This window comes from Sceloporus undulatus, chromosome 4 (assembly GCF_019175285.1).
Source record: "Sceloporus undulatus isolate JIND9_A2432 ecotype Alabama chromosome 4, SceUnd_v1.1, whole genome shotgun sequence".
Taxonomy (NCBI): domain Eukaryota; kingdom Metazoa; phylum Chordata; class Lepidosauria; order Squamata; family Phrynosomatidae; genus Sceloporus; species Sceloporus undulatus.
Genome location: NC_056525.1, coordinates 36,507,422 through 36,523,806, shown reverse-complemented (window position 1 = coordinate 36,523,806; position 16,385 = coordinate 36,507,422). Strand labels below are relative to the sequence as shown.

General features: G+C 42.2%; 1 protein-coding gene across 1 annotated transcript; it reads left to right on the top strand.

Moving 5' to 3' along the window:
• The first annotated feature begins 4,187 nt into the window (after window positions 1-4,187).
• LOC121928938 (mucolipin-1-like) lies at window positions 4,188-5,497 on the top strand. Its single transcript, XM_042464269.1, has one exon. The coding sequence runs from the start codon at window positions 4,188-4,190 to the stop codon at window positions 5,463-5,465; it is 1,278 nt and encodes a 425-aa protein (XP_042320203.1). The 3' UTR covers window positions 5,466-5,497.
• Window positions 5,498-16,385: the final 10,888 nt, after the last annotated feature.

Sequence of the window (16,385 nt, the reverse complement as noted above, 5' to 3'; positions counted from 1 at the left end):
GGAAATGGATAAATTAACCCGTATATTGAGAGGAGAGGCAATTAATGGGGTTGATCAAACATGGGAAAGAGTGTCATCATACTTGGAGAAAACTTGGGATATAGGATAGATCTCATGTCTCAAAGATCTATTTCTTCATATTTGTATATTAACTGAAATGCATTACCGGTATCGAGGAAGAGACAATGGATCCAAATAAGTTTGGAATAGCAGGACCAAGATTGTTCAATTTTCACAAGTTATTATATTTTGCTATAGTTTGAAGAATGCAAGTGGAGGTACAATGAAATCCTAAAAGAAAGTCATAGGTAAGAGGAGTAAAGCAACCAGTATTGAAGAGGGAGGGAAGTTGAGTGAAAGGATGGAAGAAAGAAAGTCTTAGTATGTCGAAGAAGGTGTGAGTAAGTGATGGACGGAAGTGACTGTTAGGGAGTTAGCTCATTGGAGTGAGTTAGGCTAGGAGAAGAGTGGATTCGTGAGCTTAGGGCAGGTAGGAGGGAGGTTAAGGAAGGAAGGAATGTAGGGTATAGAAAGGTAGAATTGAAGGTTTTAGAAGATTTAGAAGAGAAGGGAAGAGGTGGTAGATAAGAAGAGTGTAGAGGAATGTTGTGAAGAAATGGTTGCTTAAATTGGTGGTTGTTGATTTGTCGGAAATGTGTACATATGTAAATTGTATATTGTTTATTTGTATGTTGTATGATTGTTACGGTTGTTAGTATGAGTTTTAAGCATCAATAAAATTTTAAATTTTTTTTTAAAAAAGAAACTAACTGAGAAAAAAGTTGGTAGCAGAGGCTTTCATAGACAAGTCCACTTCATTAGTTGCATCTGATGAAGTAAATGTACATCTACAAAAGCTTATATTACCAACTTCTTTCAGTTAATCTTAAAGGTGCTATAAGATCCTTTTGAATACAGATCCAGACTAATATGGCTATGTCTTTGAGTACAGCATTGTATGATAGATTCTGAGTCTTGCTTTTGTGTGTGTGCCAGCACATCCACCAATTCTACCTCTTAGTCTCTAGATGGAGCCTGTGCATGAACATTGCTGTGTATAATATTACAAGCTTGCATATTCAAATTTTAAATATAAGTTTTAACAGCCTAATAGCTTTACTTGGTGATGAATTTCACAGCTTTACAAACCATATTTCCATGAATTATAATTGACCATTGATTTTACTGGGTTTCCACTGTTGGGAAATCAGACAAAGATCATATCCTTATGCCTTATGCCTGGTGATGGGATGAGGTGGTGTTACATTAGTAAAATAAATGTAAGAATTAGTGAAAAAACAAAACAAAGTACTGAAGCATTTAGTCTGGAATGCTGCTGGTGTCACACAAATTGCTGCAACTTCATTCCATCAGCATGTGTGCGTTTACTTTCATGGTGCAAGCAAATATTCAATATCCCCTGGCACATTGACTCCCACCAGTGATGCTACCAATCTTTTCAGTGCCATAGTGAAGCCAGCTACTGGCTTGGGAAAGGCAGTAGGCAATGGAGATAATTGGATTTATTTATTTATATTTTTACAGATGCATTCAGCTATAGTTTCATAGCTAGGATAAGAGGTTGTGCATAAACCTGGATGCCATATTTAGAAAGCATACTGTGTTAAGATATGGATCTTAAATGTAATTGTGCACTTTACAGAGTTATCACTATGCCATCTTAAATACATCTATTCTTGCCTGATTTTGTAATCTGAGCAGAATTGAGCTGGTCACTACTGCTTACTACTTGATCAGGACTTATATGGGCAACCATCAGGGAATGTCAAAGATCTCCAAGGTAGGCTTGGAAAGAATCCTTCCTGAAACCTAGGAGAGATGCTGCCAGTCAAAGCTGATAATCTTGGGCTAGATGGACCAAACACAGAACAGCTTCCTATCTTCCTATGAATCCATTTATGGCAAGTTATTTACAGTATATTTAATGGTTTGCATAGTCAAATAAGGTCATTCTCTTCTTCATGGCAATCATCTGGTTTAACAATGTGATGTTACTTACACTTCCCAGTTTTGGAACATCTCTTTTCCAAAACTTCTGGTCAGAAATAAATTTATAGACTTGTTGGCTATATTTGATTCAGTATCAGTTGTCTTCTAACTGTTGAGAATGAGTCCCCTCTGTTACCAGCTTCTTTGACTCTGAACAAAGATCACTTAGAGGTCTTCCAGGGCCTTCCAAAACAAAGGGCCTTTTGCCAGGGCCTTCCAAAACAACAAAGTCTTCATTTGCCCATGGACATCTAGCAGGGAAGGCAGTTCCAGAGCCTGAGAGCAGTCATTGGGAAGGTCTTTTCCTGTGTTCTTACTAGATGTACCTGTGAGGCTGGTGGAACATACAAGAGTCTCTCCAGAAGATTTCAAAACATGGACAGGCTTATATGTTGAGCATTTTGAATTGTGCCTGGAACTGCACAGGCAGCTAGTGGAACTGTTGCAACAAGGGAGTTGTATGTTTCTTGTAACCCTCTTCATTTGAAGGGTTCTTTCTGACTAGGTCAAACAAAGGAAAGTGCTTTCTCTGAAAACTCTCTATGTAATAGGTACCTAATATATAATAACATTGCTATTAAAATATTTAATCAGTATTGGTAGACAGAGGGAAAGGTAGACAGACAGACAGTACATGTGCATCCTGTGTGACATTAGTTAAACTGCTAAAATTCAGATAAAGCAAAAAAAAAAAAAAAAAATGCTTGAAGGCAAGATGTAGAAAGCTAAAACAGATGGCAGTGACCATTATTACTTTGAAAGAATTGAGAACTAATGTTTTGGTCAGGCAGTGCATGAAGACAAATTATGTCATCATTTATGTAAAATGAAGCTGGAATGAGATAAATGTAGTACAAAAGACGACTGGGTAAAAGTGGCCAACAGAATCCAGACAAAATATATGGCAAGTATATGTTGGGTAGTAAATAGGATCCTGAAAAGCTCTGCCCAACTGGAGAATTTTTAGAAGAGTAAAAACAAACAAACATTTCCACTCTGTAGAAATAAGCATAATGAGGAAGACAGGAATGTTCTAGGAGAACATGGAAGACAGTTATGTTGAGCAAGGGGGAGGAATATTCATTTAAGACAGGAAAAAGGCTTTCCCTGGGAGCCAGTGTGGTATAGTGGTTTCAGTGTTGCACTATGGCATTGGAGACCAGGGGTTAAATCCCAGCTTGGCCATGAAACCCACTGGGTGACCTTGGGCAAGTAACACTCTCTCATTCGTAGAGTATGGCCATGACAAACCCCCTCAGAAGAAACTTGCCCATAAAGCCCCATGATAGGGTTGCCTTGTTGTTGCTGTTGTGGTGGTGGTGGTGGTGTGTCTTCAAGTCATTTCTGAGTTCTGGTGACCCTAAGGCAAACCTGTCTCAAGGTTTTCTTGGCAAGTTCTTTTCTTAAGCTGAGTGTGTGTGACTTGCCCAAGGTCACCCAGTGGGTTTCCATGGCTGAGTCAGGATTTGACCTATGGTCTCCCATTGTATTAGTCCAAGGCTCAGACCATTACCCCACACTGGCCCTCAGGGTTGCCTTAGGGTCACTATAAATTGGAAATGACTTGAAGGCATACAACAACAAAAAGAACAAAAACAGCAGCAGCAATAACAATGGACTTCCACTGTGAAACACTAATTCTTCTCATTGTAATGGTCCACAGTGAGGATCTACTCTACACTAATCTTTGAGAGTAGGGTGCACTATCTGTAGACCTTGGGCCACATGTGACACTTGACAGCCCTTTGTGTGACTTATGTAGTCAAGGAAAAGGCTACCGTTTTCTGGCTTCCAAGGGTGCATCTACATTGTAGAAATAATGCAGTTGGACATCACTTTAAGTGCTGTAGTTCCATTCTATGGAATCCTGGGAAGTGTAGTTTTTCAAGGTTTTTAGCCTTGTCTGCCAAAGAGTGCTGGTACCTGACAAAACTGCAAATCCCAAGATTCTGTACAAAACAAAACAAGCTTCATTTATATACCGCTTCATACCGCCTAAGCAGTGTCTAAGCGGTTTACAACTGTAAGCTACAATCTGGGTACTTATTTTAGCGACCTCGGAAGGATGCAAGCCTGAGTTGAGCTTGAGCCCTTTTGCTGGTCTTGAACTCGCAGCCTTATGGTTTTGAGTGAGTGGCTGCAGTACAGGCATTTAACCACTGCGCCATGATGGAACCATGACAGTTAACCAGTCAGCCCTCATGCTCTGCCAGCACTATTACCGTAAAGGGAGTATTGATCCTGCCAATGACACCTTCAACATCGACCCTGAGGTTATCACAGAGTGCCTGGGTGTGGATCCCCCAGGGAAGATACCTTCTTCGCTGGACCTTGAAGAGTCCCTTCCAGATTTTGTGGAGCCAGACAGAAGCTACAGAAATTTTACTCTCAAATTCTACAAGCTCATTAATGTCACCATCTGGTTCAAGCTGAAAGCCATCAACATACAAACAATAATCAACAATGAGATTCCAGACTGCTACACCTTTTCTATCACAATCACATTAGACAACAAAGCACACAGTGGCCGTGTGAAGATCCACTTGGACAACAAAGTGAGCATCCAGGAGAGCAAAGACCCCAGTGTCTATGGCAAAGGAGATAATGGTTTCCGGATGTTCTTTGATGTAATCGTGCTCCTGATCTGTGTGCTGTCCTTCGTCTTGTGTTCCCGCTCAATCCTCAGGGGGCTTCTGCTGCAGCATGAATTCACCCAGTTCTTCCAACGCTGCTACAACCAAGACATCTGCCTGTCTGCCCGCATGGAATTTGTGAATGGCTGGTATATCCTGCTTGTGGTGAGCGACATCATGACTGTATCTGGGACCGTAATGAAGATTGGGATTGAGTCCAAGAACTTTGCCAATTATGATGTGTGTGGCATCCTTCTGGGCACCTCTACACTCTTGGTCTGGGTTGGTGTCACGCGCTATCTCAGCTTCTTCCAGAAGTATAATATGCTTATTGTCACCATGCGGGTTGCCCTCCCCAACGTCATCCGTTTCTGTTGCTGTGTGGCAGTCATCTACCTGGGCTACTGTTTCTGTGGCTGGATCGTGCTTGGACCCTACCATGTCAAGTTCCGTACCCTCTCAATGGTTTCAGAATGCCTTTTCTCTCTTATCAATGGAGATGACATGTTTGTGACCTTTGCATCCATGGAACAGAGCAACTACTTGGTCTGGCTTTTCAGCCAGCTCTATCAGTACACCTTCATCAGCCTTTTCATCTACATGGTGCTCAGCCTTTTCATTGCACTCATCACTGGCTCTTATGAGACCATAAAGCATCAATCTGAGGGAGAAACAACTGTCACACAGCTCCATGCCTATATAGCCGAGTGCAAGGACAGCCCTAAATCTGGGAAGTTCCGCAGGGAGAGTACTTCTTCATGCTCTATCTTCTGCTGTTGTGAGCGAACCCCATTACAGGAGAATGTGCTGGTGGTGAACTGAAAAAGAACTGGTGTTCCTCATTCATTGTTGGCTGCCTGGTTGTGGACTCTTGTGACTGATGAGAAAGTGGCAACAGCCAAGCCAAGCAATTGCCTCCTGTGTGCCAGTTCCACACAGAGTTGCTCAGATGCTAGGACAGATGCATCTGAACATAATGTGTTTAGGGTTGAGCAAGGAGTGGAGTTTCAAGTATGATTAGCCTTTAGTTGGGCCTGTATTAGACCCTGCTGAAGTCACTGCCATATGTACCACCTTTCTCAGGTCATGCAGGACTAGGAGATTTACCAAACAGTTACAGTAAGGGAATGCAGTTTTAAAAGGTTTATGTTGAAAGAAAAAAAGGCCAGTGACAAGGATGTGGCAGGATTAGATCAAGGCAACCAAAATGTTTCTTTTGAGGGCCTTCAAGACTTTCCTTCTGCCTATAGATTACCACTTCAGATAATGCATTTGCCACATAAATATTGACATGGGGCTGTTCCTGCAAACCAAGGCCCCAAAACAAGATTTTTTTCCTAGAACAGTTTCACATATGACTAGAACCTGGGAGGTTCGGGATGCTATCGAATGAAATTTAACCAAGTCCCTAGTGCATAGGGATGAAAGGGGAGATGCTTTTAAAAGACTGGATTGAAGGTGAAGGTTTTTTCTGCCTCATCCTGTACAAGATTCACTCCAGAGCTCAAGTAGATTACCCTTCCTTTTCTGTACTACTCATTTGTGAGGAGGCCTTGTTTAGATATCTTAGTTTGGAAGGAATCCTGTTCTAGATCAGGCAGCAGTTCCAGTGTAGAGAAAGTATAACATGCCACACTCTACAGGTGTCCTGGTAGCTGCCTTGGTCCTCTGGTAATGACAACTGAACCTATTAATCATGCACTGGTAAATCAGTTTCTCTTCCTAGCGTTGCCTCCAAAATGTTGCAGATGAAAATTGAGGCAGGCTTATTGTTCAAGCACATAGTAAAGAGAACATGTTACTTTAAATAGCAGGCGAGTCCCATGTAAGCTACATGTTGTTTGATCACCCAGCTTTAAACACAGTACTTTGCAGGAAGGCACACGGGACTACGGCAGAAGTGAAATGCACTAGATTGATACCAATACCATGTGCCAACATTTTGGATGAGAAGCTGATCCTGCTCCCTGTGCTTGCTGGAATGTGAAAGGTTGCCAGCTGTGATGGAGAGGTGGTTTCACATCACCCACCAGATCCTCCAGAATTTACTGGTTCCTCAGCTCGGCTGCCCCACTGCTTTTAAATCCAAGCACTGGTGTTATCCTGAAACAGTTGCTTTAAAGCTGCAGATTCCAAAGCAATACCATTTCCACAGCATTCTCTGTATGGCATTTACAGTTGTGTGCAAGAAACATCCAATTGTGTGCAAGAGAAAGCTCCATCGCAGAGAACGAGAAGCACTTTGTGACTAAAATGCAGAACTGACTATAACCATGCTTACCTTCCTGGAAACTGGAACAGAGAACTATTCCTTTCCATTAGCTATTCATGAATTGTGAAAAAAATCATTTGCTGACCACTCATGTATTGTTAAATAGTGGCCAATAGTTTTAAAACATTTATTTTGTAGATCTGTAACAAAGATAGAGACCATACTCATTTGGGATTTCATTGTTAGTATAATTTATCAAATGATGAAGTGCAATTCTGAACTATAAAGTCAACTGTTTATAGCTAACAATGTTGTTCAAATATTAAGTATGTGAGAAATACTGAAGAGTTAAGCAGTTCCTTTTCACTTTTATCCAGGAGCCTCAAGATTGGTTCAAATACCAGACATACATAACAACTGTAAAAGACTATTGGTTTTAAAATATGGTCCTTGATCCTTATGGTTGTAATGGTTTTCTACGGTTGTAAACCGCTTTGATCTGTGGAAAAGCGGTATACAAATAAAATTTATTATTATTATTATTATTATTATTATTAGTTAAAATTGTATGAATGAAACAGCAAACTAGTATAATAATAAACAGCAGTTATGTGCTTCTTATGACCTGATACAGACCGCCACTTTGCAGCGGTCTGGGGCTGAAATTGGGGCTGGGGAGCGTGGAGCGTTCACATACTCCATGCTCTCCTGGCACCATTTTGGGCACGCACATTCAGACAGCATGCATGTCGATGACATGCTTCATGTGCTGCCTCTAAATGGTGCAGCACACAAGAGATGTCACCACGCCACTCCAGGATACTAATGGTGCCTTGGCAGCAGCGCGGAAAGGAGCCATGTTTCACAGCAACAACAAAAAACAACCCACCCTATCAAAGGCATACAGTCTAATGCATGTAGAACCACACACACAGTGAGGAAAGAAGGAGTAATATAAACATAAAACTGGTATCTCTTTGTATTATATTTTTAAAAGGAGACATGTTAGTGTAAAGCCCCAATATGATTGGAGCCAAAGAATCCAGGGCCCATTCACACTACTGAATTATAGTGCTACTATTTCACTTTAACTACCATGGTTTCATCCTATGAAATCCTGGAATTTGTAGTTTGGTGCAGTAGCATCACTAGGGGGTGCAGATCATACTGGGTGACAACTTGGGGAAGAGTAACACCCAGCCACGCCCCCCTTCAGCCACTAGCAGGGTGCTCCTGCTACCAGGCAGCTTCTTCCAGGACTCATTGGAGTGCTGGTCAAGTGGGAAAGGAAGGTGCCGCTAATGGGAACAGCAGGAAGGTAACAGAGTCCTCCCCTTTATGCTCCCACCATTTTCCTTTCCCACTGGTTCCTGATTCTCTGCTGCCTTAGGCTCTCCTCACCCCAGCCAAGAGAGCCCAAGGTAGCAATGACAGAGGAAAAGAAGCACATGGTGGCTGTGGCATACAGGGATGGGATAGGGGAATAGAGGCTGCCGGAAGAGAACCTCCTTTTCCTTGTGAAGTGTCTTAAAGACACCCCTCCACACACTCACATACACACCCTCCCTCCCAGCAAGTCTGAGAGGGAAGCTAGTTGTGCCTTTCCCCTTAGATCCATGCTGAGGTATGTGTGTATGTGTGTGTGTATGAAGAATCCTAGCAAGGAGAATCCTTTAGGAGGGCAGCTTGCTTTTTCTTACAGAGTTTCTTCTGCACACACACAGAGACACACATGCCTAACTTCATAGCATCACTGGAGGGATGTGAAGGGTGCGTTCCAGACTGGGTGACACCCAAGAAGGGGGATGACACCCAGTCAGCCCCCTTGTACCATCCCCCATGCTCCATCCCCTCTACACTGCTCCATGCCCCCCGCACACATTGCTTCATTTCTGGTGTGTGCTCCATCTCCCATGTGCAGTCCTGTCCTTTACCTGATGAAGAAAAGGACAGGACTGCACATGGGGGGCTGAATGCAGCATGTGGGGGTGGCACACATGGGGAATAGGCAACCCATGCAGGAATGCTGCTGCCTCCAGGTCCCATCCTTTTCCGGCATGGGGAGAGGGAGCGTGCGCCATTTGCAGCACAGGGAGTGTAAGCCCCACCCACTGGAAGCCCCATCCCTAGAAGCCCCTAGATTTCCCAATCCCGGACTTCCTGCCCTGCACTAGCCCACCACTCTGAGTGACACCCGGTGTAGGAATACAGCTGGTTTGGTGCAGCACTAGAGCTTTTGACTGAGAATTCTAAATGTCCCTCTATAAACTGCCAATCCCAGGATTCCATAGAATGGAACTATGACACTTAAAGAGGAATAATAGCATAACTGTATCATGTGAATGCCCCCCTAGTAATGTCCTCTTTCTCCTTATTCCTTGGCTTTCACACATTAGAGCATTCACTTCCAATGAACCCGCTTGCTTTTGTAATCTCATCACCTGCTTATCAGTGGAGCAGAAAATGCTATGTTCCTTAGTTTCATCTCTACTCAGAACATATTTATTTGCATTCCTCTGGGTAACAGCTAGCTGTCTTTCACAAGTGAGCTAGCCAACACTTATATTCCTAAGCAATGGAGAATGTTCCCCATTTGGGCAGAGAAGCTGTCGAAAGCACTTTCATCTTCCAGGTTTATCTTTTATTTCCCATGTGTGTGTTCTGTGGCATAACATGTCCTACAGAGTATTAAACCCGTCATTTCAGTGAGATATACTGCTGCTCCCATTCCTGACACTTTGTCCAAGCTTTGACAGCGGAGAAAAATCTTGGATGATTATCTTTAAGAGGATTTTCTTAGACTCCACACTTGGATGAATCAGTAGGTTTGGAGGGTTAGAGAGAAAACAGTTTTTCTTCTCAACATTTGTTTGCAAATTTGACATCAGGTATTCACTAGATGTTCTCTGAATATTTCATATCTGTTTTTGACAAGCAAATCTTTGATTTCAAGATTTGGTATTTGCTAATGTTTTGTAGATGTTTTGCAGTAGTTTGATTTCACAGCACTTGATAGCTGGAATAAAATGGAGTATAATATTCCCCTTTCAACAGTTTATGAGATTTCAAAATGATCAAAAGAGCAAAGTAGGTCTAAAGGTCTAAAGGTGGGGGTAAGATGAAGGAAGGTGACTGAACAGTATGGATTTAGCCTTGTCTCAGCTGCAGTCTTCCAGAGTTTCTAGTGACTCAGACACTAGACATGAACAAAAAAACCCTCTCCTTCACCAGGTAAGAATAAATCTCTCTCAAAAACATATTACATGCTGATGTCTATTCTACACATAAAGGTCTGAAGTCAGTGACACCTTCACTTTCTGCACAATGCATTATCAAGTTTATACTAAGACTCTATGCACATATACACAGAAGGAGTGGCGTCACTAGGGTTTGTGTCACCCGGTACAGTACCTCATGGTGCAGTAACACATGCCCCATTGACCTCCTCCTATACCACACCATACAGAATCCTTAGTAATGTTTTTTGTCCTAATGTTACTCATAAATTGTAATTCCCATATATCACTTAATGTAATGGCAATAATTGTGACTTAAACAACTAGCACAATTAAAATTATACTTTTAATTACAGTATCATATGCACAGCCTAAATGTATTTACATACGCATAGTTTCATATGCTTAAAGTGAAAATTTGGTAAAATGTGATTTTTTTTATAACTGAGACTTCAGCTTTCTCCTCCCACTGATCCTCACCCCATTCAAACCATCTCTTCAACATTTTAATGGAACACAGGTGATTGAGACAGCCTGTTTCTGCCCAAAGTCAAGTGTTGAGGAGCAGTGGTGTCACCCCCTCTTAAGGTATCATCTGGTGCAGTCCACAAACACCCCATGCCCTCCTAGTGATACCACTGCTAAGCAGCAAAGCCAGATCTGTCACTTCATGTGTGCTATTTAGAGGAAAGAAAGGGATCATTGTTGAAGGCAGTAATGTTCATTTTAGCATGTAAACAGACAGCAAAACTGCCAATAGGAGGAAATTGTTTTTTTTTCTTTTCCTGCTGAGGAATTGCAGCTGGGGTGTGCTGCAGTCCATGATGCTTGCAGTATCATATGCACCTTCCCTTTCTCCATCCCTCTTCCTAAGCCAAGCCAGTAAAATGCCATATTAGTGCCCCACAGGTCTTGAATTTTGCATGTGAGGAGGTCTGGATGCTGGTGCATGATGGAGAGCGTATGCATACATCAGCTAGCAGTTTCGTATTATGGAGTAAAGATGTCAATGAGTTAAGATACAAACTGTGGTCCGTTACAGACCGCCGCTTTGTGGCGGTCTGCCGGCGCTGCTGTTTGCTCCGTGAGGGAGCCGCAGCAGCCAAACCGTGGGGCTCCCATGCGGAGCAAAAAAGAAGCTCCAAAATGGAGCTTCTTCTCGCGTCGCAGTTATGATGCCGCAAGGCGCCAATGGCGCCCTTGCGAGTCATAAGCGCCACATGATATGCGGATGCACAGTGTCCGCTACGTCAAGATGGCGGCGGCCGTGTGGAACGGCCGCCGCCATTTGTTACGGACAGAGTCCGTAACAGGAGTAGGGCGTCTAGAAGAGACGCCCCTTTTTTAAACTGGGACGTCCTGGGGACGTCCCAAATGGCGGTATGTAACCCACCTATGGCCTGTTACAAACTGCCAAAATAAAGCTGCTTTGGGTCTCTTTGGAGGTATGCTGTTTAAATGATGCATGCACCCTAAGAATCCGGAAGCTGCACCAAAGCTGCACTCCGGTGCTTAGGAATGGAGTGTGGCTTTGGTGTGACCTCCGGACTCTTAGGACCCATGCATCATTTAAATAGCATATTTCCAAAGAGACCTGAAGCAGCTTTATTTTGGCAGTCTGTAACAGGCCTCAGTCTTTTTAATAAGAATTGCGTTAAGGATAGGCTGCTAACAGTGAATTAAACTATTTCACTTGTAAGACTAGGGCCCTAGTGGCATGGGCCAAATAAAAGCTTCCCCTCCCTTGACTTTTTCACACACGGAAAACTGGAAGGTTAAACTGGTCTCAATGCAGGGTCATCCAAGGCATTAGGGACAATTTCACAATTGCTTTTCAGATGATGCACGCACAAACTGGTCAGAATCCAGACAGAAAGTGAGGTGAATTAGGGAATAAGCTTTAGACTTAAGGCTTAGAGGGTGCAGGAAGAGGTGACCAGCCATGCGAGGGAAAGAAATGTGTGTGTTGTGTGTTTGTCCTTTTAAAAAGGCTGATTTCCTCTCCTTAGCACAGCAAGGAACCATGGGAAATCTTGGAACAGGGAAAATACTGTACTGTGTTTTCATTTCCAGTTCATTCACAAATTCACTTTCTTCATGTAATTGCAACAGTCTGAAAACCATGTTCCTGGTTCTCCCTGTTTCCAGATTTCCCATAGTTCCTTGTTGTGCCAAGCAGAGGGAGTCAGAAAGCAGCTTCTGAACAGCTCACATGATAGGAAGTTTACAGTGTCACTGTCACTTCACTTATTAGGGTCTAATCAAAAAGGCCTCCACATTAGCCCTTGCAAGGTTAGCCTTGCAAGGTTGGTATGGAGTTCATTATGTTCCACAGGCCCTTAAATGCGTGGTATGCATTGCTTTATGACTACATGGGCCAAAGTGCTTTATTAAAAGTCCAGCATTATGTTGGTCCTGAATTATGTTTGAAACTAATTTATTAATAAATTATGAACTTGTGGACCATTTTACAAGACATAAAGTTGCTATTTTTAAAATGAACAAGTGGATGAGTGAGCAAGCAATTGAATAAATGAATGAGGCCTCTAAAGGGTCATGGTGACCTCAGAGAGGAAAACTACCCTTAAAATTGTAAAAATTGGCTCCAAGCAGCATAATTTGACACATTCTCCTCTTTTAATAACTGAAGAAGGAGGTGTCAGTCTTGATTTTTGACTCAGCAAACTTTGCATTGATCCAATGGTGTCACATTCGACCTATAACAGTGCTTCTGCCATCAGAACAAATCTGCTCACCTTCCAAATCTGCTCCAGAGAAATGGGTTGGGAATAGAGAATTGGGAAATGGCACAACATGGGATTTTTAGATGGCATGGAGGGCTGTGGAGATGAGGAAGACAGAGGGAGAAAATCCAGCTAATAGGTATCTCCAGGTAACTCCAACATCATTAGTGACATTAGCTTTCTCTCTGCCCCACCATTCTCCCAGGCCAATCTGGTGAAGACATGAGAGGGGGCCTTTTCAGTGACTGCACCTAGGCGACAGAACTCCCCCTTAGGGAGGCTCAGTTGGCACCATCTCTGTCCTCTTTTTATCAGCAGGCAAATAACTTCCTATTTAAATGTCTTTGGCCTTTAAGTGGTTTGGATAGAAGGATGTGAAATCAGTGTGCTGTTTTTTAAAGATGTAATAAAGTATGTGTTTTATGTTTGTTTGGTTTAAATTAATGTCTTAAAAGCAACATTTTAATTGGATTGATTTTTAACATTTTTAAAAGCAATTTGTAAATTTCAGCTATCCTACAAATTATAAATAGCATAGTGGCTGCACAGAATCTTTTTGGGAAATTTTAGACTCCAAGACAGCTACACTACATTCACTACATACTGTTTTAGCTCTTTTGTTTTAACATGTATTGTACTCCCATTCTGCGTCCCATTTTGTGGGATGTAAATCAAATCAAGTCAAATCAAATCAATCAGTCAATCAACTCCTGGGAGAAATGAGAAGTTGGTATTAGAAAGGAGCCAGTATCTTCTTTTACAGAAACAGACTGAGAATTTTAGAAAAAAAAAACTAACATGAATTTTGCCTTTATAATTTGTGTACTGAGGGCTGCAAAGTGAATGATGAGAGAGTGTTAATGTAGAATTTATAGCTGCTGGGAGGAAAAGAAAATAAGAAGGTAATAGTTATGCTTTTTTGTTTCTCAATCTACTGCAATATTTTTTGAAATTAAAATACATTGGCAAGGAGCATATTTGACATGCATTCAGAGGATGAAGTTAATCTAAATATTTTCCCAACTGCTACAATAAATGTGAGCCAATTTTTATGCTTTAAAAGTTGAGTTTCCACTTTCGTAAATTGCTGCTCATTTTCACCAAACTCCTTGGAATGTGCCTGCATGCTAAAACAATCAATAACAGCAACCACCACAGGGCAGTAGAAATCATTACACTTGATTTGTTTCATTACAAGCCTTGTAATAGGAAATAATCTTATCAGTCTGTTGGTAATGCTTTGATATCCTGCAAGTTACAAATAGCATAGTGGCTGTATAGAATCGTTCTGGGAAATTTCAGATTCCACGGCACCTAGTTAACAACAAAAGTGTTTATTTTGCAAAACGAGATCCAAGCAATCCCAAGAAAAAACAGGCCTTTTATTTTTGATTATATATTCCTTATCTTACACTCTCAGCAATGTATATTGATGCAAGTAAGTGTGTGCATGTGTATGTGTGTGTTTAGATAGATAGATAGATAGATAGATAGATATAGATTTGATAGAGGGAAGGATTTTCCTGAAGTATTTGCAATCTCACTTCAATCCATGGGGATAGATGAATAAGAAACAACAACAACAACAACAATAATAATGAAGTATAGGGACAAGAAAGAGGACAACTGGGTGGTGGAACAGGAAAATGGATCTAGAGCAGTGAAGGTGGTAGAAAGATCTGGAGAGGGGTGTTACGGAAAAGTAGATGGCAGGAGGCCTTCAGTCAAAGTATTGGTGCACAAGAAAGAAAAAGGAAATAGCAGCCTATAAGACAATGGGGGGAACGAGGCCTGGATGAAACCTCTCTTTTCTTTAAGGGTCCCTTAAAACCACCATGCAGCCTCACTGACTGCCTCATGTGGTGGTGTCTCCCACTCTTTGCCTGTCCATGAAAACTCATTCCCTTAGTCCTCTCTTTTGCTAATAGTGGTGGTGGTAGTTGGGAAACTCTCATGAGGTTTGGACACAGGGCATTGCTTTTATGGCTTGGAGTGGTGCCATTTTGGGATAGACAGACTGACTGGAGTGAGGGGTCAGTATGCATGCCAGTGGGGAGAAGTGGCAGAAAAAAGAAGCTATCACATTTGGGACCCTGCTTGGGAACTTTGTTGGTCCTTAAATGGCACAGTGAAATTGTGCTGCAGCTCCTGCTTTCTTATGTCATACAAGCCAAGAGAAGAGGTAGCATAAGAATGTGTGTGTGTGTGTGTGTGTGGTGTGTGTGGGGGGCAATGCCTTGAAACTGTGTAGGGAAAGCATGTCTCGGGGAAAGAGGGGAAGGCATATCAAGTTCAAGTATTGGGAAGATTCCTTCATCTCAGCTCCTGTAGTTAAAATCTCTCCCTTTCCTATCCATGCCTGCCTTTGGTCCAGAGCTTGTGGCCTCTGTAACCCCCCTAGATATATACCATCTTTACCCCTCTCTGCTTCAGTGAAGGATTGAGAATCCTTCCTTGCTGGGAAGGAAAATGGAAAACAAACTGCATCCTTCTTCAACCTGGTGAAGAAGGATTGGGGATCCTTTCTCCCTGGAGAGAAATGTGAGAAGCTGGTCATGTCCTTTTCCACCTTGTGATGAAGGATTCAAAGACCTTCCTCACCTGGGAAAAGTTTCTCCCTTTGTACCCGGCCAGCCTGAGAACAGCAACCAAGCAGCCAGCCAGCTGGCTTTCCTGATGCTATAAGGCTGACATGGACAACAGGGGAGAGCAGGCTTGGGACACTGTTGTATTCACACATGAGAACCTAAGGCAGTGGCTGGCAGTGGTGGCAACCTGGACGTGGCAAGAGGGGAGGGGTTTATTATGCTGACCTCCTTGTACTGGGAAAAGCATTGGAAGGTGCTAGGTTTGTCACTCAAGATGAAAGGGGTCAGTAGGGGACCACTAGTCTAGAGGGAGAGTAAAATGGATGCAAATGCAGTTATATTTGGGCACTGCTTTTGTTTGGAATGGAGAAAAAATTAGATAAGCCAAGAAACAGGAAGTAAAGCTTGGAAAAGTTGGACTACACGTCCCTGAATTCCCCAGCCAACGTAGCCACGTTCTACCCAGTGGAAAGAATGAAGTAAAATAATAATAATAATAATAATAATAATACTATTTATTTGTATTCCGCCCCTCTGAGAACAATCGGGGCGGCTAACAAAGTTAAAAATACAAAACATATAAAATCCCTGGTACCCTCCCCTCCTTAAAAAAGTATTAAATCCAATGCAATATTTAAAAAACAGAACAAACAACAACAACAAACAAACAAACAAACAAACAAACAAGTTAAAAACTGACCAGAAGGTCAACAACATCATACCAACAAGCAATCAGTGGAAGCAGCAGTATCTTTCTGAGACATTTTTCTAAGGCCGGGTTCTCTATTCTGGGAAGGCCTGCCAGAAGAGATCAGTCTTGACAGCCTTTTTAAAGCTGTCTAAGGATGTAAGTAGATGGATCTCATCCGGCAGGCCGTTCCACAGTCTGCATCCAGACTGATTAAAAGACCAGAAAGTCCCAAATTCCTGTTCTTTCTAATTTTATTTTGGAGATCCATACA

Bases quoted from the DNA above. Each gene is read 5' to 3' on its own strand.
- LOC121928938 (XM_042464269.1), top strand. From the start codon at position 4,188: ATGACAGTTAACCAGTCAGCCCTCATGCTCTGCCAGCACTATTACCGT.